Below are 23,380 nucleotides of genomic sequence, written 5' to 3' on the forward strand. Positions count from 1 at the left end.
CAAATGCAGCAATAAATAAATAGCTTTTGATTATCAGAGAATGTTATGGTTTGTTTATTTGCTTAAGGTTGTATTGGAAAACAATAAATTGAAAAAAAATATTAGTGATTAGGCTCTACTTTTGTATTTGCAATTTACAATAAGCTTTCATTATTTATCTTGTTCCCTTCGCATCAATTTAATCTTGACATTTTTTTGAGTTCGCAGCACTATTCCATTTTCAAAGGTAATATCCTTCACAAAAGTTATGGGTAATATCCTAAAATTCCTGATAATCGCCACCAAGAGAACTTTGATCTCCAGGATGGCGAACTTTTGTCCAATGCAATTCCTTTGACCTGCACTAAAGGGTACAAAGGCGAAGGGATGACGATTCAGGGTATTCTCCGGCAGAAATCGATCTGGTTGAAAAGTATCTGGATTTGGAAAGTGCCGAGGATCCCTCATGATATCAAACATGTGTATGTTGATTTGGGTATCCTTGGGCATGACTAGACCATTCACCACACACTCCTTAACACATTTGCGACCAATGGTGGGCACCGAGGGAAACATCCTCAGCGATTCCTTAATCACAGACTCCAAATAAAAGAGTTCATTGAACTGGAACAGACTGATCTCATCACTGTCCTCGGGAAGATTTTCCACCTCTTCAAAGCATCGCTGCTGAACATCCTCATGCAGGGCCAACATCAGCAGGGTAAAAATAAGACAGGTTGATGTGGTATCGTATCCCTCAAACATAAAAGTGTTGACCTCATCGCAGATTCCCTGATGATCGATCTGACCCTCTGCTTCAGCTGCCAAAAGGGTATCCAACATGGCATATCGCTGCTTTTTGCCAAAATCATCCTCTTGGCCAAGTTGCTTACTCCTCAAAAGACTTCTTCTCTTCTCGATGATGCGACTGGAAAAGTCGTGGGCTATCTTTAGGTTATCCACCTGCTTTCTATAATCCCCAAAGAAATAAAAATACACTGTGTTATAGAAAAAGGGGTTGCATAAACGCTGCTGCATGACCTCTTCTATGGCGTGAATCGATTGGCGATATCGAAAGCCCTCAGTTAAGTCATCTAATTTCACGCCCAGTGCAGTTTCTGAAATGGAATTTATTAATATGGTAATTTATTCCATTAAATTGCTAAGTGCCGAACGACGTCATTGATTATTGCTCGTGTACATTGTGATTATATGTTATATTATATTTGGGCCGAGATAGAGGGGCATTATTTATATTAAAATATTCAGCTAGTCATGCTGATTTTGAATTTATATAGGGTTCAAAGCTTGCGATTTCGTTTCGTTGCTTATAAATGAACTTACCGCAAACATTGTTCAAAGTAAACTGAGGAATGACCTGATTAAGGTCTAACTCGTTGTCCAAACTTTGATTAAGGATTTTTACCAGCTTATTGCACTCTTCCCTAAAAGTGTTTTATTATTTTAAACTTTCACCTTTTTTTTAATTAGAATACCCACTTGAATATGGTCAGAAACGACTGCAAAACATTAAAATGGAAAGCTGGAGTCAAAGTCTTTCGTCGGGAGTGCCATTTCTGATCTATATATGGGTTCAAATTGTTTAAGAAATTGAAATGAAATTTCTAAAATTGAACAAACCTGTGCTGGTCAACAGCCCTTCTCCCAAAAACGGTTTCAAAAGATCGTAGATCATGTTTTTTGTGATCAACTTGGGACTCTGGAATACTTCCTCGGCTTCTTCGGCCCTGACAACATTGTACATTGGGGCTTTGAAGAAATACCACAGATAATTTCGACCTTTGGCTTCAGCGCAAGCTTTTCTCATGAAGTTGAATATGCTTTCTATTATTATATTTCAAAAAATTAGATATAGATGATGTTTAATTTTAACTAAACCCACCAGATGTGAAGCTCAGTAGGTCAAAGTTGTTTCCAAATCGGGTTTTGGTTGGCGTTACGTAAATTCTGTTTTCCAACGGGCTGCCATCCTCAGTGCGTAGTCGCTTGCAGAGGCTTAGGATGAAGTAATTCCGATTTATGTGAGTCCACAGCTTGCAAGTTAGAAAAACCAGCAATGGTACAGATATTAAGAGCTCCAATATCATTTCTGTGCTAAACGTTTATTCCGCCCAGACCTTTTAATACCTCACAGATTAAGCTCTGATCTAATAATGGCAATTGTCGATTGGAAACTCAGTAATCGGAACAAAACGTTGTTGCCATATAATTAACATGCATTTAGTATAAAACGTGTTCACCCAGGTTAGGGAATAAATGGGCCTATTACTTTTCCTGTTAAAACCTGTTGTAAATGTATTTTGTAAAATAAATAATTTTTTGAATTTTTAAAATATAAGAATATTAGTAAACAATTTAAATATACTAGGAATGTATCTGAATTAATATAAGCAACCCACAGATCATTGAGTTTATCTTGAAAATCATTTTCTTATCAGTCAGTAATTAAATCTATTCTATTTTATTTTCTTTCTTTTAAGATTTTACAAATTTAAACATCTTTGGTAAACATTTTTTTCTTATTTAATATATGACTATTTGACCCTTTTCGCCAATTTCACTTTGATATTCTGCTGGGTGCGTAGCACGATTCCGTTTTCAAAAGTAAGATCCTCCAAATAAGTGGCGGGCAGCAGCTTAAAATTCCTGATAACCGCTGCCAGCAGTACTTTCATCTCCAGAATGGCAAACTTCTGACCAATGCAATTTCTTTGACCAGCACTAAAAGGCACAAAGGCAAAAGGATGCCTGTTCACTGTGTTCTCCGGCAGAAAGCGTTCCGGTTGAAACTGATTTGGCTTCGGGAAGTGGCGAGGATCCCTCATAATGTCGTAGATGTGGATGCTGATCTGGGTGTCCCTTGGCATAACCATTCCATTCACCACACTTTCCTCCACACATTGACGTCCAATGAAGGGCACCGAGGGAAACATCCTGAGCGATTCCTTGATCACGCACTCCAAATAGACGAGTTCGTTGAATTGGAACACAGTGATTTCATCGCTGTCCTCGGGAAGATTTTCCACCTCTTCATAGCATCGCTTTTGGACATCCTCGTGAAGGGCCAGCATGAGTAGAGTAAAGATCAAACAGGTGGATGTGGTATCGTATCCCTCAAACATAAACGTGTTGACCTCATCGCAGATTCCCTGATGATCAATCTGACCTTCTGCTTCGGCTGCCAAAAGGGTATCCAACATGGCATATCGCTGCTTTTTGCCGAATTCATCCTTTTTCCCAAGTTGTTTTTTCTGGAACTGCTGCCTTTTGCGTTCAATAATGCGACTTGAGAAGTCGTGGACAATCCGAAGTTTCTCCGCATGTTTGCGATAGTCTCCGTAAAGGAAGAAGTACCAGTTGTAATACATCAGAGGATTGCAAACGCGTTGTATGAGAACCTCTTCGATAGCATGGATAGCATTTCTGTATTCATTGCCCTCTGACATGTCATCCAGCTTTACACCCAAAGCGGTTTCTGAAAAATAATATTTAATTAGTTAAAATTAATATTAAAATGTGGTTACACTTACCGCATATATTATTTAAAGTAAACTGTGGAATAACATGGTTCAGATTCAACTCGCCATCTACATTTTTGTCAAGAACTTTGATTAACTTGTTGCACTCCTCTCTGCAATAATATAAAATATTCTAAGTACTGTAAGTGGTGTTTGTTTATTTATACTCACTTGAAAATAGCTAAGAAAGACTGTAGTACATTAAAATGAAAAGCCGGTGTCAAGGCTTTTCTTCTGGAGTGCCATTTATGGTCTAGAAAACCAAAGACTAATTAGTAAAAGTAATTAAACACTTTAGAAAGCATTACTTACCGGTGCTAATCAAAAGGCCGTCACCTAGAAAAGGTCTAATCAGTTCGTAGACCACATTTTTGGTTATCAGCTTGGTGCTCTGGAATATCTCCTCAGCCTCCTCTGCCCGAACCACATTATACATGGGTGCGTATAGAAAATACCACAGATAATTCCGACCTTTGGCCTTAGCAGTGGATTCTCGCATAAAGCTAAAAACAGTTGCTGCATTAAGAAGTAAGAATTAGTATTTATAGTTTTAAATAATGGTATTACCTACCAGGCGTAAAGTTCAGAAGATCCAAATTGTTTCCAAATCTCGTTTTTCCGGGAATTACGACCACTTTGCTCTCCAATGGACTGCCATCCTCCGTTCGCACTCGTTTACTCAATGAAAGAATAAAGTATGTTTTATTTAGCTGTTTAAGCAGAAGCCAAAGAACCACCAACAAAAGTGGAGTTCCCAGCAGAGCGATCCACATTTTGTCGCTATTTTATTCCAACGATCCGTTCTACAAGGGACTTCCTCACCCACTGAGCTTTGGCATAACTTTTGCCTTATACTCATGGCGATAATCCTCATCATTTGAAAATACTATATACCACTGTTCCAAACAATAACAATCAAGAAAAAAGCTTTTTGTTATCAACAAATTTTATGGTTGAATGGTTTATAATTCGGTTTTAGAAGCTATCATTTTAATTTTATTTTTAGGTTGGTTATTTTGAGCTGTTTTAAAAATAAACATACATAAGTTGAATAATATATATATGAATACAGGGTATTAAATAGTCGATCACATTGTTTATTATCTGTACAGTTCATTTAATCTGCACACTTGCGGTATTACACGCGATTATAAATACGTCAAAGGTCGTATAGGCACGTAACAATAATAATAAAGGCAATTTTAAAAAGCTTTGCTCATTGAGTAAAATACAAATTAAAAAGAATATTCGATTTAAAATTAACATCGTTACTAATATATTAAATCAACACGTTTTATTTTGTAAAGAAAACCTTTTAGACTGTCATAAACGGCATTAAATGACGGAGGTGGCATGTTAGTGCATATAAATATGATTGTCATGCTATGAAAATTGAAGCGCTTCGGTCGAATGGATACGCTTTTATTTTTGTTGACGATATCGACAACGAAAACCATGTAGTTGTTGTATATATAATAATATATTATTATTGTGATGGAAGAAGATTAAAGAGGATGCTTTAGATTGCAAGCTGGAATATAATTATTGAGTGTCGAAGTATCCTGTTCAATAAATACTAGATTAAAAGGGGTTTAAGTCCTATTCCAGAGACAGTAAAAATGGAAAAAACCATCAAATAATACTTTTTTTTTGGAGTGGTATTATCCATTAGCTTGCCTCGTATCAAAACCAATAATAAGTGATTGCAGCACTTAGCAGATATCGAAATTGTTAGAGAAGCATTTGAAATACTCCAGCCAGGTTTACGATCATTTAATATCCCCATAAGACCATTCCAGATTATTAACAATTTCTTGGCCAGGTCCATACACAGATTTCCTCCCAGCGGCCAAGCGGCATATTTTCCCATCGATCCAACTATGGTACTATGGAACTGGCTGCAACGTTGAAAAAAAAGGAAACGAGCAATGTCGCATCAAAATGCCGCATTGATTAAAGTTTGATTAGCTGCAGCCTGGCCAGATCGCATTTGGGCTTGAAGAATTAATTTGAGCCAAGTTTGTAATGCGCGAGCTCAGAAATGGCAATGCCGGCCAAGAGCAGCAGTCGTTGCAATAGAAGTAAACGCTGCACAAAAAAATTAAGTCACAGTAATTACATTTTCCGTGGAAAAGGCAGGAGCCGGAGATGAACGCGCAAACATGTTGCACGACCAGTGCGTGGACGTGGATGACAAAAATAGTCAATGCAGCAGCAGCAGGCAGCAACATCAGCAGTCGCAGCAGCAACAACAGCAGCAACAGTCACAGCAGCAATCACAACTGCATTTGGGCATGAAAAGTGCTGTGCCGGCACAATTGGCTGGAAAAACTTGCCCTGTCTCTGTTTCTTGTTGTTATGAACAAATGTTATTGCAGCGGCAACATGCTGCATGTGTTGCTGGCACAGGAGCAACATCGGGTGCTGGCACAGCAGCAACTGTGCTCATTAAGATGCAAAAGACGTCGCTTGCCGCCTTTTTAGAATTACTAATTGAATCGACGCGATCAGTGGCAATTGCAGCGGCATTGGCCACAAAAACCAACAATGAACAACAACAACCATTGCGGTGGCGGCTTGAATGTTTGTTGTTTCAACCGCTGCCATTGCATGTTGTTGTTGTTGTTGTTGCTGTCCCGCCACTGTTGCAGCTTCCGCTGCGGCGTGAATATAGTATATATAAACATACGAGCGGTATACGCCTGCGTATTTATTTATTTATGTACGTGATTCTCGGCGAGGTTTGCGATTCTTTTAGGGCATGTCCCGATGCGAAAATCTGAGCCAAAGCAGAGCCATCCGTATATTGCCACAATGCACATCCGCAATCCGCTGGGGGGAATCGCTAAAATAACAGAAGCTCTGCTACTTGGGAACCCAGGGTCCAAAGACTGCGGTATTAGAGTTACTTATAAGGCTTACTCAGTACCATTAAAAGTAAGAAGATACCTAAAACTGGGCAAGGAAAAGTGAAACAATGTGTTTTCTTTGTATGGCCATCGAAATTTTGATTGGAATAAGACTGCTTATCATAGTTTACAAGACATCAATTATATTGAAAGTTAAATAACTATATTTTTTGGTGTACACTAAATGATTTTAATGCTAACTTTTGGTATACACTAAAGAAATTGACAGTTTAATAAAAAATAGCATTACCAAATCGTTTTAAATAATTAATATTTAATTATTTCCAAGTTATCCTTATTATAAAGCTTTATATCTTAAGGTTATCAACCTTTTTAGTTTCACTTTTCAAATATATTCAACACTCCTTTCTGCCGCATTCCTTAAATTGAGGTACACCTATTTTCGATCATTTTCCACCATTTATTTTGCAGAAATATTCATGTTTTTAGTGCTGACCTTACTTGTTGCATTTTTGACTAAAGCACAAAGTCATGTAGCAACATGTTGCTCGGGCACCGCAACATTTGCTGTGCGGCAACATGATTTTTCAATTATTGCAGCGGCATGTTAAATTTGTTGTAACCGCTTGCATATTTATTTTAACACCTCGTCCCCGGTGGTGTGGCTGTGGTTCCTTGTTCCCTGTTTTTTGTTTTATTTCCTTTTTCTTGCGTGTATTGCTGACAGCAGACGATGGCGGCGACGAACAGGCGACGCTTGTTAGCCATGTTGCCTGGCCTGACACTTGTTGCACGGCATTCTGCCCCAGCAACCTTTTGCGGTCGCAGTGCCCCAAAGATCGCATGCACCATGGGCCAAATCCAAACATTTTGGCACAAACTTAAATGGCAGTTGATTTTAAATGTTGATGTGTTTAAGTCTTTTATCGTGTGAAAACAATTTAAAATATTTGATCAACACCTACCTTATTTCATTTAATCAATGTATTACCACAATTCTAAATACCAACCTACGATTTTAAATAAAACATCTGCATTTTTGTTAAATAACTCAAGTAAATAAACTTTAAAAAACGTATGTGCTATTTGCTTAACCTTATATTATATAATATTGTATTATAAAGAAAATAAAGAACAATCTTACCTTAATTTATGTCAAGAGTGCAATTCTTTGCCCACAGTTCAGTGTTGTTCTCTGGCTGATTTTAGTGTTGATGTTGCTGCTGTGTCGCTGTCGTTGTCGTTGGCGTGTGTCTCTCGCTCCACTAAACTTTTAATTAAAATTTGGTCGTATCACAGTGGCTGCTGCTTCCTTTTGTGGCTTGTTAATGTCACCTGAAGGAGGCGGGGGTTACCACTGATTTTTATGCAAATTTGCCAGTCTCGTTTTTCGGTCACCAGGCAACTTGAGGGGTTTCCAGACGAGGGCTCGCTTTTGGGATCGCAAACGGATCGAATCGGATCGGATCGAGTTCCCATGCCGAGCTGCGTTCGTCATTAAGTTGTCATGACCATAATCATCTTTTGAGACGACCATAGACCAACTTTAGATCCACTACTTATATAGTATGTTTCGGTAAAAAATGGATTGCATCAATAAGGCAATTGGCATTTCCCGTCGGTTAAAAAAAACTGATACTTTTAACTGGATATTCACTTGAAATTTCAGACGAGATGATTGTAGTGATTTGCCATTGATTTCTGGCTGTATACCATAAAATTATTAATAAAGAATTTTAGAAAAAAACAGATGTTAATTGCAACTTTTCATAATACTTTTTAAAATCAATTCTATTTTATTTGCTGTCCATCTAAGTAAACGCAATTTGATAAGAAAATTGGACAAGTCCCAGTTTAAGTTTGCATTTTGGCGTGGGACAGGTGCATAAAGATATATAGACTCCCGTTTGGATGTTGCATGATCCGGTGTGGCAATTGGCCAAGATTTATTGACATAATGAAGACTAATTCGCGCGTCTGTGGCCGAGCATTTTGACAATTATTTATGTTGTATTAAGTTGTTTGGCGGCAGCGCGTGTAACGATGTAATTAATTGCCATGGATTAGACATTGCCGATGGCCGATGGCCGATGGTAAAAAAAAAATAAAAAAAAAAAAGCTGGTCACGCAGCCCCGGTAAAAAGGCGGTGATGCGGAGGCACAAAACCGGGGCAAAATCGAAGTTACTCAGCCAGGAAAGCCGGCAAAGCCGCTTAGACCCATAAACAACTGAGTTTATGCGCGACCATCTGCGACGATCCGCATTGGAAGCGGAATGGAACCGTAGCAATTCAATTGGCCATTTGGCTTTGATGCGATTTTAAGGCGATTTAAATATGAATATCAAAAAATTTGCCGTCATCAATTGTTACACTTCAAAATGATAAGAAATTGGAGGCTTTTTGATCGATTTGGTTGGAATAATATGTGAAAAAATACAACTTATATTTTTACTTATCAGTAATGAAAAAGCTATAAACGTGAAAATCTCTGATAAGGATGGCTACAGCGAATATATTTTTATTTCAAAAGTTGATTAATACCCATAATTATTATATTTATTGTCAAACAGTTAGTTACTTCCTTTGATTACCTGTTCTTTTAATGCACATTAATATAACTTATCATCAAAGAATAACAACAGATAACTTTTTTAAATGAAAAGCGTTAATCTAAAGTTCAATGAGCTCCTAAGCCTTAACTCTGCTACTTACAAATATATAGTTAATCACAAATCAAGAAATAGAATAATTACCTCCGCTCAAAATCTTTCTCTGAATTGAGAAAGCATGCAGTTATTTAATGGACCGCACAACGCATTGCGTATTCCTTCCACTTTAAATTTAATTAAATTTTAGCTGCCTGAACTAATTAAAAAAACAAATTTCGTTTTTAACAACCGGTGCGGAATGGCTCTTGCCCATAAAGTGTACCCAGCCTTCGGTGGAATCGTCAAATTGAATTTGCTTTCACGGGTTGGAGATTTAATTCCAGCTTTATTCCACTTGGCTTCGTATTTTGTTTTATAGAGCAGCTACCATTATGATGTTTATGGGTCTAAGCTCATCAAAGTTTAAGCAGGCACTTTATAGTCGACTTGTATATTAGTTTCCACCTATTGTTTCACCGCATTTAAGTAGCAAAGACAATACCGAGTGTTGACAGCCAGTAGGAGGAGCTCTTTTAAATGACCCATAGTCGATGGGTGGTGGTGATCTCTGCTCTCTCAACCAGTCTAGTTAATTTGCCTCAACAAGGAAACCGCACGCAGATCGTAAAGTTGCCAGTGGAAATCAAACAGATTTTGCCGCACCGAAAAAAAAAAACGCGCGCGACTCGCGTTGTTCGCTAATTGAGTGCGACAGGGCAGAGTGTCGGCCCTTTTTCGCCATACAAGTGTATCCTTGTGCAGAAAAAAAAAGAAAAACAGAAAAATAAAAATAAATAAAATTTATTACGCCACGAAACACATGAAGGACAATGCCGCTGGAGGAGGCCTCCTCCACTGCCACCTCCTCCTTATTTATTGCTTCCACGAATCGCGCGCGTTCTTTTCCGAGAAATGTCCGCGGCTCAGGCGATCCCAACGAAAGCTGGTGGTGTCTATCTGTCTGGGCCCGCTGTGGCCAGGGCTTAACAAGTCGACACTTTTCTTCACACCTCGGCATAGTTGGCCAGGAATTTACTTGGCCATATTAAGCTTAATGGCCGCCCGTCGCGATCGGCCCAACTGACCGACCGGTGGCAGTTTCGCTGGCTCGTTTCAGTCGCAATGCGGTTATTAAATGCAAAAATTAAGATAAGCCCTTGAGAGGGCATTTTGCCCAAGGGCTTATAATCCGGTTTTACACAATAAAAAAAATATAGAGTGGGAGAAGTTGGCATCCTTTCTGCAATTTTATTTTTTTGTTGAATGTTTTATTTTATTGAAAGTTTTGTTCGTTTACTTTTTTCTATAGCTACTTATATATAAATAGTTCATGTCCCCGTGTTATGCAATGTCATGGCTAATAAGCAATAGAAAACCAGCGGGGTTTCCTCATCTCTCTGTGGAGTGAAATATATTTATTTTGCGCATATTTTCCGCCAGTTCGAACACGTGAACATAAATCGCCTCATTTTATCCCATTGAGCCCAGCTGAATGGGTCTTGGGTGCTCCTTTGGCAGCTGTGACCGTAACTGTGGCCATAGAGTGAGCTTTTTATAAGACCAGCGATCGTAAAAATACACAATTTATATGCACTTAATTGCGGTCTCCTTTGGGTTTTCGGTGACCAAGGAAAGGCCACATTGGTGGTTCCACAAAGTCAATAACATTGTCCCCGCTCCGCTTATGATGCACTGAATCAACTCGGAATTGCCTCAAGCAGGGCGTTCACAATGGGGCAACTTATAAGGAAAACTATACTTTATTTAACTAAAATTCCATTTTTATTGATTCATTGAGGAAGGAATTCAAAAAATGAAATTATTATGGACACATTTTCTACTTAAATAATAAAGACTTGGATTGGAGATCTTGCTTTTGCTTTGCCAGCAATAACATAGGAAATCTTATTTTTTATGATAAATATTTTCAACTTAACTAGACTTTTCTTGGTTTGATTTTAGCATTAGTCGGGCCCTTTATTACCGATTCGGTGGCTGTTGGAAGTCTGCCAGTGTGCATTCAGCATTGCCTTAATTAAAAAGTAGCCACCACAATTTAATTAGAAGAGTCTGCTCTGGTCTTTGGATGTGGCATAGAGATGGGGTAGTCATCGCCATAGCCATCGCCATAGCGATGGGGTTAAATAAGCGTCCCACTGGCGACACCTCATCAGTCGCAGTTGCAGTCGACGGCAATTGCCAGATATGACTTTAATTTCATTTAATTGGCAAATAGGCTGCAGAAATGCAGCTGGGAACGCTCATTACGGCCTGTAATAAGTTGGGGCAGGCCGATGGAATGTTGATCCGGGCCATTCGGATTCCATTAGCTAAGCTTATTTCCTGTTTGAGTTTTTTTTTTTTTTTATCCTGGTCCCTGGAGTTTGAGAACTAATCAAGCGATTGGTTGCGCATGCGCGTGAAGCGCTAAAATGCACCATTCTTTTTTTTTTAATTTTTTTTTTAAGTTCCCGAGAGAGCAGCTTAAAGTCCAGCGAGATTTATGCCACCAAAGGGCGCAATATATTCAGATATGATTAATTGTGCGTCGCATTCCGTTTGCGAAGTCTCAACCTCAGCGATCCAAAGGCGGCGATAACAACGCCGCAGAATATTTCCCGATTCTCCACAGCTCGCTTCCTTGACTTTTTCGCGGACCCAGAGCATCGCACACGTACGAGAAATTTCGCGCTTTGCCAGGCATCTTTCGATGCCAAAGCTGATGCTGATGCTGATGCTGCTGGGCCCATCTTCCTCGAAAGAAAGGAGCCCGGCTTTTGCATAAGCCAAAAGCAATTTATTTCCCCGCTCGCTGCCAATCTATGCGCAGAAATCTCACTCGACTCCGCTGGGTTGAGCCTGCCTGTGGAAAAATGCTGCAAGATGACTGACAATGTTCATATGTCTGCATATGCATTGACAGTATTCTTTTCAAGGAAAGCAGTGAACTGTTGTGGTTGAGAAATGCTAGGAACTGCCAGAGGAAGTATAGCGCTTGGCATTGGTAAATGGTTTCAAGCTGAAAGTGGTTCAGCTTTTGTATTAAATGGTTTGGTTTAAGCTCAGACGTTTAGCATTTTTAACAAATTTATCAATTGATAAACTGAAATTATAATAAACAGTATAAACAATTATAAGAATGATTTGTGAAATGCTTTTACCAGTTTGGATAACAAAATCTTTAGTAGTTTCATTATATTTAAAACGTACAACGTTTTAAAATGTATTAAGTCCATGTAGTGAAATTAAAACTATTAAAAAATTCCTATATCTTCTATGTGTACCTGTAAATTTTTTAGTTTTTTTTGTTAAATCCCCCTTTAAAAGGCATTTTAAGTTCAGTAATGTATTTTAGTACTTTAAACAGACCTTTTCACTTTGGCCGCCTTCTCTCAGAGTATTTCTTGGGGATCGCTTAAATTTTAGTGCAAAGTCGTGTCCGTTTTTGCATAAAATGCTCGCCGACTGAAACTGAAATGGGAAATGGAAGTGCAAATGGGGAATGGCTGAGGCACCGGCCATGTGTGCCATTGACTGTTTGTCATTTCTGGACTTTTTCAGCGGAGTTGTGCAAGCTTCCTGCTTGGGAGAATGTTTCCGTCGAACCCTAATCACTATGTCAATACTCTGTGTGTGCGCTGAGACATTCGATCAAACATTTGCCAGCGCTGTAAAGTGTAAACAAGTTTGAAGTTGAATTGTCTCCCTCTGTCTGTTGTTGCCCCAAAAACAACCTGCAGGGACGAACAACCGCCCCCTCCCTCCCCCTCACACATCTCGTCTAAATTGAGTTGATTTTTATCGCTGTCACATTTATGACATTATCGGAATCGGTCAATATTAAAACGAACGAACGAACGAACGAACGAACTCGCACCCTCGCCGCATGGGTGCAACACCTTCCATAAGGGACCGGCGATTGTGTTTATTATGACTATTATTATTGACAGCTATCGTAAATAAGACTGCGATCTGGTCGGGCTCGATGGCTGTTTAAATTGAGCCTAACCACTCGAGTGCATTCATAACCCATAAAGATTAAAGTCTCAACGATAACCGCAGTCACACTGACCAAAATCGCGTTATAAAATTAAGTTCTTAACACGAAAACCGTGAAATAAGTGGGATTTTATTTTATCGACACAGTGACATATAGTCAGAATATTGTTTTATTATGACTTTAATCATTGTGCTATAAGACTTGCTTGTATTATTGCATCAGTTTTCTTCACTTGTCTGTTTTCTATTTCAAATAAAACTTTCTATATTATTATATAGATCCAGTGTCATAAAGTCAGAACATTTTAAATTTGCTATATGACTTGCTTGTTTGCAAAGTGCCAGTTTTCTTTTAATTTTTCTTATTAGTTATTAATTTTTATCAATGTTCTGTTCTCTGTTTGAAATCTCACCAGGGACTATTTTTTCAGTGCATCACACTTATTGTTGCAGCACTTCTTGCATGCCTCATAATTAAAATTTTGTTTGTGGCATGAGAGGGCACCCACCAGAAACTTTTGCTTATCACCATTTAATTTGTAAATGTCGCTGGGCAGAGGCGAAAAAAATAAAGCAACCAAAATAAAACCTAAAAATAAAACTGGTTCTTAATTAAAACGACATTGTCGAGTTCTCTGTAAATAATCGTAACGAATCAGACGACAACATAAAAACGAAAAGTAAAAGAACGAAAAATAAAAACAGATCAGAACAGAACAGAACTGGGAACACAAATCGACCCAGAGAAGTCGAGAAGTCGAATGGTGGACCCAAAAGCCCTAAGACAGAAACTGCACCGCGCAAAGGTTTCTTTATAATTTGAAAACATTTTTCTGGCATTCAGCATTCAAACGAGTTGGAGTTTTGGACAAGAAGGTGAAGGTGCTTTGGATGGGGGTCTCCAGAAAGGGCTGGCTCTGGGCCAACATTTCTTCTTCTGGCCTTCCATGTTCTTCGTTCTCAGCTCGTTTTTTGATCCCATGCGTTTTGCCGATTGTGGTGCGTTGTCGCCTCGAACTGATTTATCGAGAGCCCTGGCACTTGAGACGGTTTTTAATTATATTTTTGGTCGCTTCAAATGACAAGAACTATTAATTTTTTCGTTCTTCGTTCGCTGTGTGTGCGTGCGGGTCGTAAAAAAGGCGTTAAAAGGCACAAGGCAAAAGGCAGGGAGATGGATCGTAGGCCATTAAAGAGAAGGATTTAATGGGAATCAATTCTGACGCTGATCGCTGGAAATTAAAGGAAATGCGGTACTATTTCGGTGGGAGTTCAAAAAGATTGTAAACGATTTGGTGGTGCTTAGATAAGGACACGATAGCAAGCGGACTTTAAACAAGTGCCGATGTGATAATGGTCTTTAAAGCAGGCGCTGTTAATTATATTAAAGGCTTTCGGCTTTTTATTACGCTGATAGATTACACACAGCACTTTAACGTTTATACATAAATGCAAATCACAGTAGTCCTTAAAAAATAAAAGTCTCTTATGGCGATTGCAAAAATGAAACCCTAATTGAATAAGCTTAATATGGTACTGTTTCGTGTAATTTGAGGTAATTGTGGGCCTTACTGTTATATGGCAGGCTAATTGATTCGCCGGCATCCGCAGCTGTCGTTGCACATTTCCTCTCCAGATTCAGGTTCGCGGATCCATTAAGTTCCCGGGACCCAAAACGATCCCAGGCCCCTCGATCTCGGTGTGTGTGTGTATGTGCGTGCCAAGGCAAAACAGTAGCCAACTGGCATGGAGTCAAGCCGCCACATAATCTGTCAAAAGAAAAAGTTCATAATAAATCAAATGTCACGTAAACAATATTATTAAAATGATGCAGTCACCGACACGGCACTGGACTTGGGCCTGGACCTGAACCCCAGTTCGAGCCAAAAACCCGAATCCGAATACGAATCCCAAGCCATTTGCCCGACCCAGACAACACTCATTAAATGGGAGAGAGCCTCCGGCAGGCAGAAGGGATCTTAGTGGGGAAAGGGCCATGCGTTTGGCATGCAAAGCGAACTGCAGATTCTCTACACTCAGAAAAATAGTTGTGGGTACCAAATATGCAGGGGAATAAAAAGCTATCATAGTTGGGGACTTTAGAATTTAAATGTAAAATTTAAATACTTCAGTTCCTAACTAATTAAGGAATACATTCGTTCATTAAAAGAAATTAAAGGATGACATTGTTTATACTAAACCTCCCAATATTAAAATATGTTTCAGTGCCAATAAAATCTAGCGTTTTTAAGAAGGAGCTGGAAAACACACAGTTTACTTTTATCGTTATTTAAGCTACTGATTGCTTAGGCCATACATTTTTACTGTAGGATTCGGTTTTTTTAACAAAAAATTAAGAGATCGACAATTTTTATAGTAAAAGGGTTTAAAAACGATCCTTTCAAATAAAGTGTTTGGAATTTTGGTTTACAGATTATATATAATTAAATAAATAATAGGGTCAATAAAATCTTATCGTTTTAAGATTGAAAAGGTGCTGCAAAGTAATGACCACAAACTTCTGGAATATTAATTTAAACTAAAAAAAAAATTATAATGAAATAGAAACATAAAATCAACCTGATCTTTTTTTCCAACTTGGACCTAAACTTATGGGCTTGCCATGATCAACATCATATTTAATGTTAATTTTTTTCCAAGTGCTTGGACTGCTCCAACTGCTCATTGCTTATCTGCGGCCGTTGCTGCTGCTGCTGCTGCTTCTGCTGCTGCTGCTGCTGTGGTAAGCATAACGAGTTGGGGCATTTAAGTCCCGAGCCACACAAAAGTTACAAACTGCCATTCAGGTAGACGGCGGCGATTCGAGATGGAGCTGCAGCAACGGGATGAGGTAGATGGCCGGGATTCTTGTCGGGTTTTTGTGCAGCTTCTGCGCGCATTTATGAGGTTCGAGGATCGAGAATGGAGGATCCACGGTTCCCGCGGGTTTTTGTCAACGTCGAGAGACGACCAAAAAGCGATCAGGAACCGGCGACCGACGACCGACGACCAAGGCTTTGTGTCAAAAAAGGCTGGGCCCGTCCTCGATTCCCGTCTGAGTTGCAGGTACGCGTTAATCACACTTTGCCGCTCGCCGTTTTCGGATTCTTGTGGCTGAAAAATACATTTAAAATTCCAGCCACGTCTGCCGGCCAGGCGAATTGCCTTGGCATTAAATTAACGGCTTTAGGGCTGCGGCTGCTCTTGCTGCGACTGTTCTTGCTGCGACTGAAGGAACGGAGTAGAGAAGCCACTTTTGGGGGCCTTTGGGGAATATGGCCAGGCTGGAAATTTCACACCTTCGCGTACAGTTGCAGGGCAGCAAAAAGTGAGTGTAGGCGTGAACCTTTTAGGAACCCGAATGGCCCTTTCAAGCAGCCATTAAAACGTAACGAATACCCTTCGTTTATGTAATTTGGTCCGTAATAAGTCGGTTACTTGGGTCGTTGAACCCCAAGCTGCATTGGGCTGCATATCCAGCCGGCAGGCAGCCCACTCTAATCGATAATTTATTGCAGGCCGGGGAACAATGCCGGCCAGGCATCCAGGCATCGGCAATGGCATCAGTGGAGCTTGACCAGCACACCAAGTGCCAAGAGAAAGCTAGAGTCTAAGCCTAAGCCTTGGCCTAAGTTTAAAACCCCTGGAAAATGCAAGCTTTGGCTGTCTCAGTTCTGGCTGTTATTCTGTTCTTCTGGCCAAGAACCAAGATCCACATCTGCCACAGAAAGAGAAACGAAAACACGAAGCTGCTCTATGGCTCAGACTAATCTGCCGGAGCACATCGCGATGTGCCAGGACCGGCTTTAGCCTTACCCCCGATCCTTCCCCATCCTTCCTGTCCTGAACTTCCTCGTCTCGTTGAATTTATGTTTAAGCATTTCATGCCATTGCCGGCCACGTACTGTTCTCGATATGAAATCTTTTTGCTGGACTTTCAGTGATCAGAGCGTGACACGGATTTTTCAAGTGCATTGTCTTGGCTTAAGTCTTAAGAAAATATTTTGTTTCATTTTTTTATTCTATTTGTAATACTGACAATTTTTGAGTTTGTTTTTAAATTTTGAGGATTTTAAAAGTCGGAAATTTGAATAAATAGTCAGTTTGATTTTATATTATAGAAATATTTTACAACTTATCTCATAAAAAATATGTTAAGCATAAGCATAAGCAGATATTTTTTAATTAAAACTCCTTATTTATTTGTTTAATGAAATAGAATATTTCTTTACCGCCCTGTTGACCATCTTTAGGACCTGTTTATGTTCGGCTCGTTCGCAGCTTGGCCATAATATTTATGCCGTTTTTGTGTGCCCTTTGCCGCTGCCACAGACGACGTCGCGTTTCCCCTTCTTCCGATCCTTTAGTTCCTGCTGCTGCTCCCCGATCTCCATTGCCATTTCCATCTGCAGCTCGATGGCTGCTTTGTGCCTTCAGCTGGGCTGGTGTGAAATAATGATGCCGTTGCACAGATAAGGTGCCTTCTAAAAGTGGAGTTTCGTGCCTGCCCCATTGTGATTGGGGGATTGTGTGCGATCGGGCCTTATAGAGATGAAGCAAAAGCAGGAGCAGGATGCAGAGATGCAGACGCGGAGACCCTCAGCAGAAATAACATAAATGGCTCGACGGCGGACTGGAATGGTAAATCTCGAGCTGTGCATCTTGGGATGCAATTTGAAATGGGCTTCGTTTGCTCCCCACATTTTCGTTCCCTGGTGTCCGGTGGTCGAGCGTTCAGTGTCCGGTGTCCATAGTCCGATGTCCGCTGTCCTCTGTCCGCTGTCCGTTGCAATTGCAAATTTCTTTTAATAAGCCTTTTGACGCCTCGCTGCCAATGCCAATTGTAAATGGCACGGAACCTGCCCCGCGGTAAGCAAAAAGAAGGAAGCCGAGGAGGGGTTCAAATTATATATACTTAGTGCTGCGGCCTTTCCGGTCCGATTGAAATAGCAGACCCAATGACGCAAACGGGGACGAGCATAATGAGCATAGGGATGCACGAGGCGCGAATGCAACCCAACTGCCGGTGTCGGGGTCACGGCAGGTCCAGATGGGGGGTTCGCTATAATGGCATTGATAGATCTCGCTATAGTCTGCTTCACACAATTAAGACTGAAATTATAGGTAATTTTACCTTCGAACCAGTACTTTAAAGTTTAAAAATAATTTGGAAATAGTTTGGAAGGCAGCGTTTTAGGTAACTTTCGAACTTGTACTTAAAATGTAACAATCAAAATCAGAAATAGCTTGTTTAATTATTTTATTAAATTATTTTTACTTTAATAAATTGAAACGATATAAAAATATATGTGTTATATATTTGGTACTTTAACAATATATATATTTAAGTATCTACTTGTCTTAGTTCTTAGTAAGTTCCTATCAAAACCCTCAAGAAAAAAAGAGCACGTATATTTATAAGTTATGTATTGTTTAATTATTTATTTAACATATATTGATATTGAGCAACTAAAAAAGTGCTTAGAAATTTCTAAGTTAAGGTTATAACTCATATAATTTAAAATAATAGATTCCTTAATAGTTATGATTTTTTAAACCAAACCAAACTTGTCTTACTTATTTGAAACGCACTGTACAATTACCGAGTACAATGGTTAAGTCAAGGCAACTTAACAAAAAAAAAAAAAAAAGGGAAGAGGTCGTCGGGAGTATCCATTTCTCATTTCGTTTTTAGCCCGATGCTTGATCATTTATCTTGTCAAAGCTAATTTAAAGTTAGCGCTTCCTCCGTCTCGTTCTCTCTTGTTAACCACGTACTCCGTCTCTTTTTCTACTTATTCGCGCTGCCTTATTTCGCACGTAAAGTGTTAAAGAGCAACAACAATGGACACTGCAAAAACCCCCTCATTCAAAAGAGTAACAATTTATTTCTTCCTGTGGCTGAGCTCAAAAAGCGCATGAAATATTAACCAGCAAAACAAAATATTCGTTAATTTTTGTGCAACGTCACGTAGGCTTTTTGCTTCAAAAGTTGTTGTTATTACGATTACTGTTTTGGCAGCAGTCACACCAACGTGCATTGTGGGTTAATAGCAAGGGGAAATGCCAATGGGTTAATTAGTTAGCAGGCTTTAAATTTGGGAAACAGGATTTATTGGGCAAAGTAATTTCATTAAAGTTCTGTAAAGTGTAGAGTATGTTTACATAATATACAAATTTTACGAATTTGAAATTTCCATAAAAAGAATTTGCGGAGCTTCGCATTCAAAGTACAAAAGTATAAATTCTTTAAACACATAAAGCTTTTTAAAAGACAAACCAATTGTGTAGGATTATAAATTAAAGATTAAGAATTACCCATTTCTTTTTAACAATAGTCACACAATTAGTTGATTTGCTGTTGCAATTAATAAATTGCGGATTATGATAATTTTTATTAAATAGCAAAGGAGATTTTTTCGCCACCACTTTGACATTTGATTTTATTCTCAAACAATGCAGATTAAAGCTTGTTACGAATTGCTAACTTAAACTTAAACAAGAAAGATAAATATAGAGATGAACAGAGCTCCAAATCTTTATTATAAAAGCCAATTCAAATGGAGGTATGCATTTTCCTCACTCCCAGCTCAATGTCACTGGCAGTTGAAGTTTTGGCATTGCCATTGGAAATTGAAAATTGGCATTGCGTTTACTTATTCATGCGTCAAAGTTTCGTCTCTGGGGGCAAGGAGCAGTGCCAGTCCCTGGGATTCCTTGGTTTATGCGTCCATTGTGTGTCTGGCCGAGATCGGAGGAGACCAGACCAGAGCAGACATCGGGGTAATGAGGCTGCGGCTGCTGCATGTGTCTAGCCATGGGACACGCCACTCATCAATTAGACTTTTCCTCAAAAATCCGCCCGAAAACCGCCCGACTATTCGGTCCCACTTGCTTGTGATCTGTCCTCCGTCTTGGGTCCATTGTGATTGTGATTCTTTTTGTTCTGTTTTGTTTTTCGGGACACACAGGGAACATGATGTTCGACACCACAATTTGTGTTGTACTTCGTGTACTCGACATGGCCCATGGAGTTGGGGGGTGGGCATTTGGGGAGAAGGCGGAGGACGTCGAGTCTTTTGCATTGCAAAGTACAAATGGGGAACGACGCAGACGTTGCTGCTGTGCAACGACCCTGAGGAGCCGCCTCCGAATCCAAATGCAGTTGGATTTGCAGCAGCAACAGCAGCAGCAGCAGCTTGGCATTGTTCAGCTCCTGGCTGGACTTGGACTCGGGTTCCTTCTCCGGCAATCAATTGTTGCATCTTGCTCTCGCTCTGCGGCTGCGGCTGTTGCTGTTGCTGTGGCTGTGGCAACGAGGCAGACAAACGGCGTCGTCGCCTCGTTTGCTGCACTCAAAAAAATTTCACAAACTAAGAATACATACCGTAAGATATGACCTAAAAAATAATAAAATATATAAAAAAATAGTTTAAATGGCTCATTGTCACCTTAAAGTAATCAAAAGACATTCTTTATAAACTATGTATTTGTTGAAATCGACCTAATATATACCAATTTTTTTTATTGATTTTTCTTAACTGATTTCTGAAAAATGTATATAACTTTTTACTTAAATAAATAAATTCTATAAGTTTACCTACGCCCAAATGATTTAATATAGTTTCTATCAATCTGTAAACTTTCTTTAAATGTTGTTCATTAAACATATATTTAATTTAAAAGTACCTCGCAATGTTTTCTCCCAGTGCATCCCTGACCAGGCTGTGACTCCTTGGCTTCCCATTGGCCTGGCTTAGGTGATATTGCCTTATCTGATGTGTCATTTCTCTGTGTGCTGCCTGTGCTTCTGTGACTCTTTGCACGCGCATTGCGAGCCTTTATTTTTGGTCAACAGTTTTTTGCTTGTTAGCCAAGTTATGCGGAGCCCGCAACTGGGAAACTGAAGGGAGGTGAGGGGAGAACGCCAAAAAAAAAAAAAGAACGAAAAACCGTTTACCACATTGCCCAAATAATTGTCGTGTTGCGGGCTCGTCTTTCGCCGTTCACATTGCCAATTATGAGGCACGCTCCACGCGCTTTTGTGGCCCGTTTGCTGCCACATCTAAGCGGTTGCGGCACGCCCACATTCTGGCAACGACTCCCACAACCAGTCACCCACTCTACACCACTCCACTCCACTCGACTCCCACTACTTTGTGGCACCTTTCCACCTCATAGCTGGCCTCCGTGGCCCCGCTGCCATAACCATGTTTTCCTCGGAAAACCCAGCTCGTTTATCAGGCGGCGGGCATCGGGCAAACAGCTCCAGCTACAGAGCCAAACAGAACCAAACCCAATCCCAATCCCAATCCGCAATCCCAATCCTAAACCCAAACCCGGACCAAATGCCAATATGCCAGCTCTCGCTGCTCAGCTACATTCGTGTTTATCAAAATGAAATGTAATGAAGATCTGCATAATATTTCCTGTTTGGCGTATAAATGGTGCCAAAGACTGTAAATTGATCCGAGAACAGAACAAGGGTACAGTTGAGCACATTCTACTGTACTCCTTAGTATAACAATTTCAAATTCGTTCTATACCTGTACCTGTTGCGCCCCCAAAAAATATATATTTTCATAAACAAAAGGCAGTACCCACCCATGTATAAATTTAGATAACTTCTTGGGTTTTTTAAGCAAATAAATTTAGTATATAACTAAACCTTTTTAAGAACAGTGAAAATTCATATTCATATTTTTAAAATGAGTAGCAGAGCATCACAAATGTTCTATGTTTCTTGGCAAAATGTTGGTGGTTCCATTTATTTTTTGGTTGGACAATGACAATGACCAGCAGTTTTCCAGTTTCCGCATCGAATGCAAATTAGTCAGAGAGCCAGAGATATATATATATATATTTTGTTCGATTCCTTTCATTGGCAACGTGTGGCAGTCATAAAACATTTTGATCACAACAAGCGAGTTCAAACTTTAATTTTCGGCGCGGTTGTGGGTCCGAACAATAGTCAGCAACGAAAAAAGCACTTCGTTCGTTGTCTAATCAAACGAAATCGAATCGAATCGAATCGAGAGTCGGCGATCGATCTTGTTCTACTTTTCGACTCTAACCTTTTGTGTTTTTATTTCCCTCGATTTCTTTGGGTTTTTTCGGTGGTCCCACAGCGCATTCCTCGAGGTTATTGGCTGCGATGGTAAAAGTCATGCCCATTGTTCTGTTTGCCCCAACAATTAACATTTCCAAATCCCAGATCGAGTGGGCGGCGATTTGAGTAGATATATTTATGGATTTAGCTTTGCTATTAACAAATTGGTGGGCTAATTAAGAAGATGTCATTCCGTTGAATTAGCATACGTTGCGAAATTTTTAGCGTTGGCGTAGGAGTCTGGTGTGGAATAACGATCACACAACATTTGTTCACAAATTATTTATTGTCCTACCTTTTAACGATCATTATTCTTGTATCTTTCTGGCTGTTGTATGGCTTCTGGTAATTTATGTATACGCTTTTTAAAGCTGACAATGTCTAATTTAACTTCAAATGTTCGTTTTTCGATTCACAGGATGAGCTCTGTTTTATTCATGGAATTTATTAAATATTCAAGACATAAATAAAACAAGAAAAGGCTAGTTGAATTCTATTTTCGGTTTAAATGGCAAGTAAATTGAAATGTTAAATCATTATTTTAGCCATTTTAATTTAGCCCGCAAACTATTTTTAATTCAATGCTTAAGATTTAGGTTTAGTCGCATCGCGATATATTTCTGAACTTAGAAGATCTGTAGATCTTTAAAAAGCTCTCGTGCAGCTGTCGTCGAATGTTCAACGCTTCTGCTTTTTTGGCCCTTGACTGGCAGACGTTCTTTGAAAGTGATACTACACACTGGCAGGTACACACAGATACAAACGCACACCAACGCACACAGCTCCAAAGGGGACGCGTCAAACACTTGAATGTGTCAGCCTTTAACACTTTTACAATTTGATTTGCGTTGTCTGTTTCCAAATGCGGCTGTCGTCCCATCCTCCTCTTTCCTCTCATTTTGGACATTCATTTCGAAGGTTCCCCAAATACGAACAACATAAATGTATGTAGACACTCGACAAAACTAAAGAATACTAAAAAAGCATAAACTGCCCGACCCCTTAGAGAGTTTTCTCCTTCCTCGGCTTTTATTTCGGTGCTTGGCATGCCCGACGAGCACTTCACATATGTATGACAAGACGACCCTTTTCACTGGTCGCCAACAGAACAGATCCGTTCCGTGGTCTCTTCGAGATTGAGATCGCGCTGTCTTTCTTTATCATTGGGCATCGGCATCTCTATCTGTCTGCAGCTCCAATGTGTGTTGTCTCCTGGTTCTTTTTAATTATGATG

General features: G+C 39.6%; 2 protein-coding genes across 2 annotated transcripts in view; one reads left to right on the forward strand and one right to left on the reverse strand.

Annotated features, from left to right (window-relative positions):
* LOC108149342 (bone morphogenetic protein receptor type-1B) overlaps nt 1-23,380 on the forward strand; it is a 58,069-nt gene that overhangs the window by 3,024 nt on the left and 31,665 nt on the right. The window lies entirely within an intron of this gene.
* On the reverse strand, nt 55-4,359 carry LOC108149343. The gene is made up of 10 exons (XM_017276832.2): nt 4,090-4,359; nt 3,831-4,034; nt 3,690-3,771; nt 3,531-3,631; nt 2,536-3,475; nt 1,883-2,097; nt 1,621-1,824; nt 1,480-1,561; nt 1,324-1,424; nt 55-1,097 (listed from the first exon to the last, which is right to left on the reverse strand). Exons 1-10 carry the CDS (start codon nt 4,289-4,291, stop codon nt 151-153), a joined length of 3,078 nt encoding a protein of 1,025 aa, XP_017132321.2. The 5' UTR covers nt 4,292-4,359; the 3' UTR covers nt 55-150.

The sequence above is a fragment of the Drosophila elegans genome, unplaced genomic scaffold, assembly GCF_018152505.1.
Source record: "Drosophila elegans isolate 14027-0461.03 unplaced genomic scaffold, ASM1815250v1 contig_814, whole genome shotgun sequence".
Taxonomy (NCBI): Eukaryota; Metazoa; Arthropoda; class Insecta; order Diptera; family Drosophilidae; genus Drosophila; species Drosophila elegans.

Excerpts from the sequence above, each read along its gene's own strand:
- LOC108149343 (XM_017276832.2), bottom strand. The coding sequence starts at position 4,291 with ATGTGGATCGCTCTGCTGGGAACTCCACTTTTGTTGGTGGTTCTTTGG. Across the intron at positions 2,098-2,535 it reads TTGGCGAAAAGGGTCAAATA|TAGCACAGAAATGATATTGG; the intron begins GTCATATATTAA and ends GGAATAAACGTT. Across the intron at positions 1,562-1,620 it reads AGGGCTGTTGACCAGCACAG|ATCAGAAATGGCACTCCCGA; the intron begins GTTTGTTCAATT and ends ACCCATATATAG.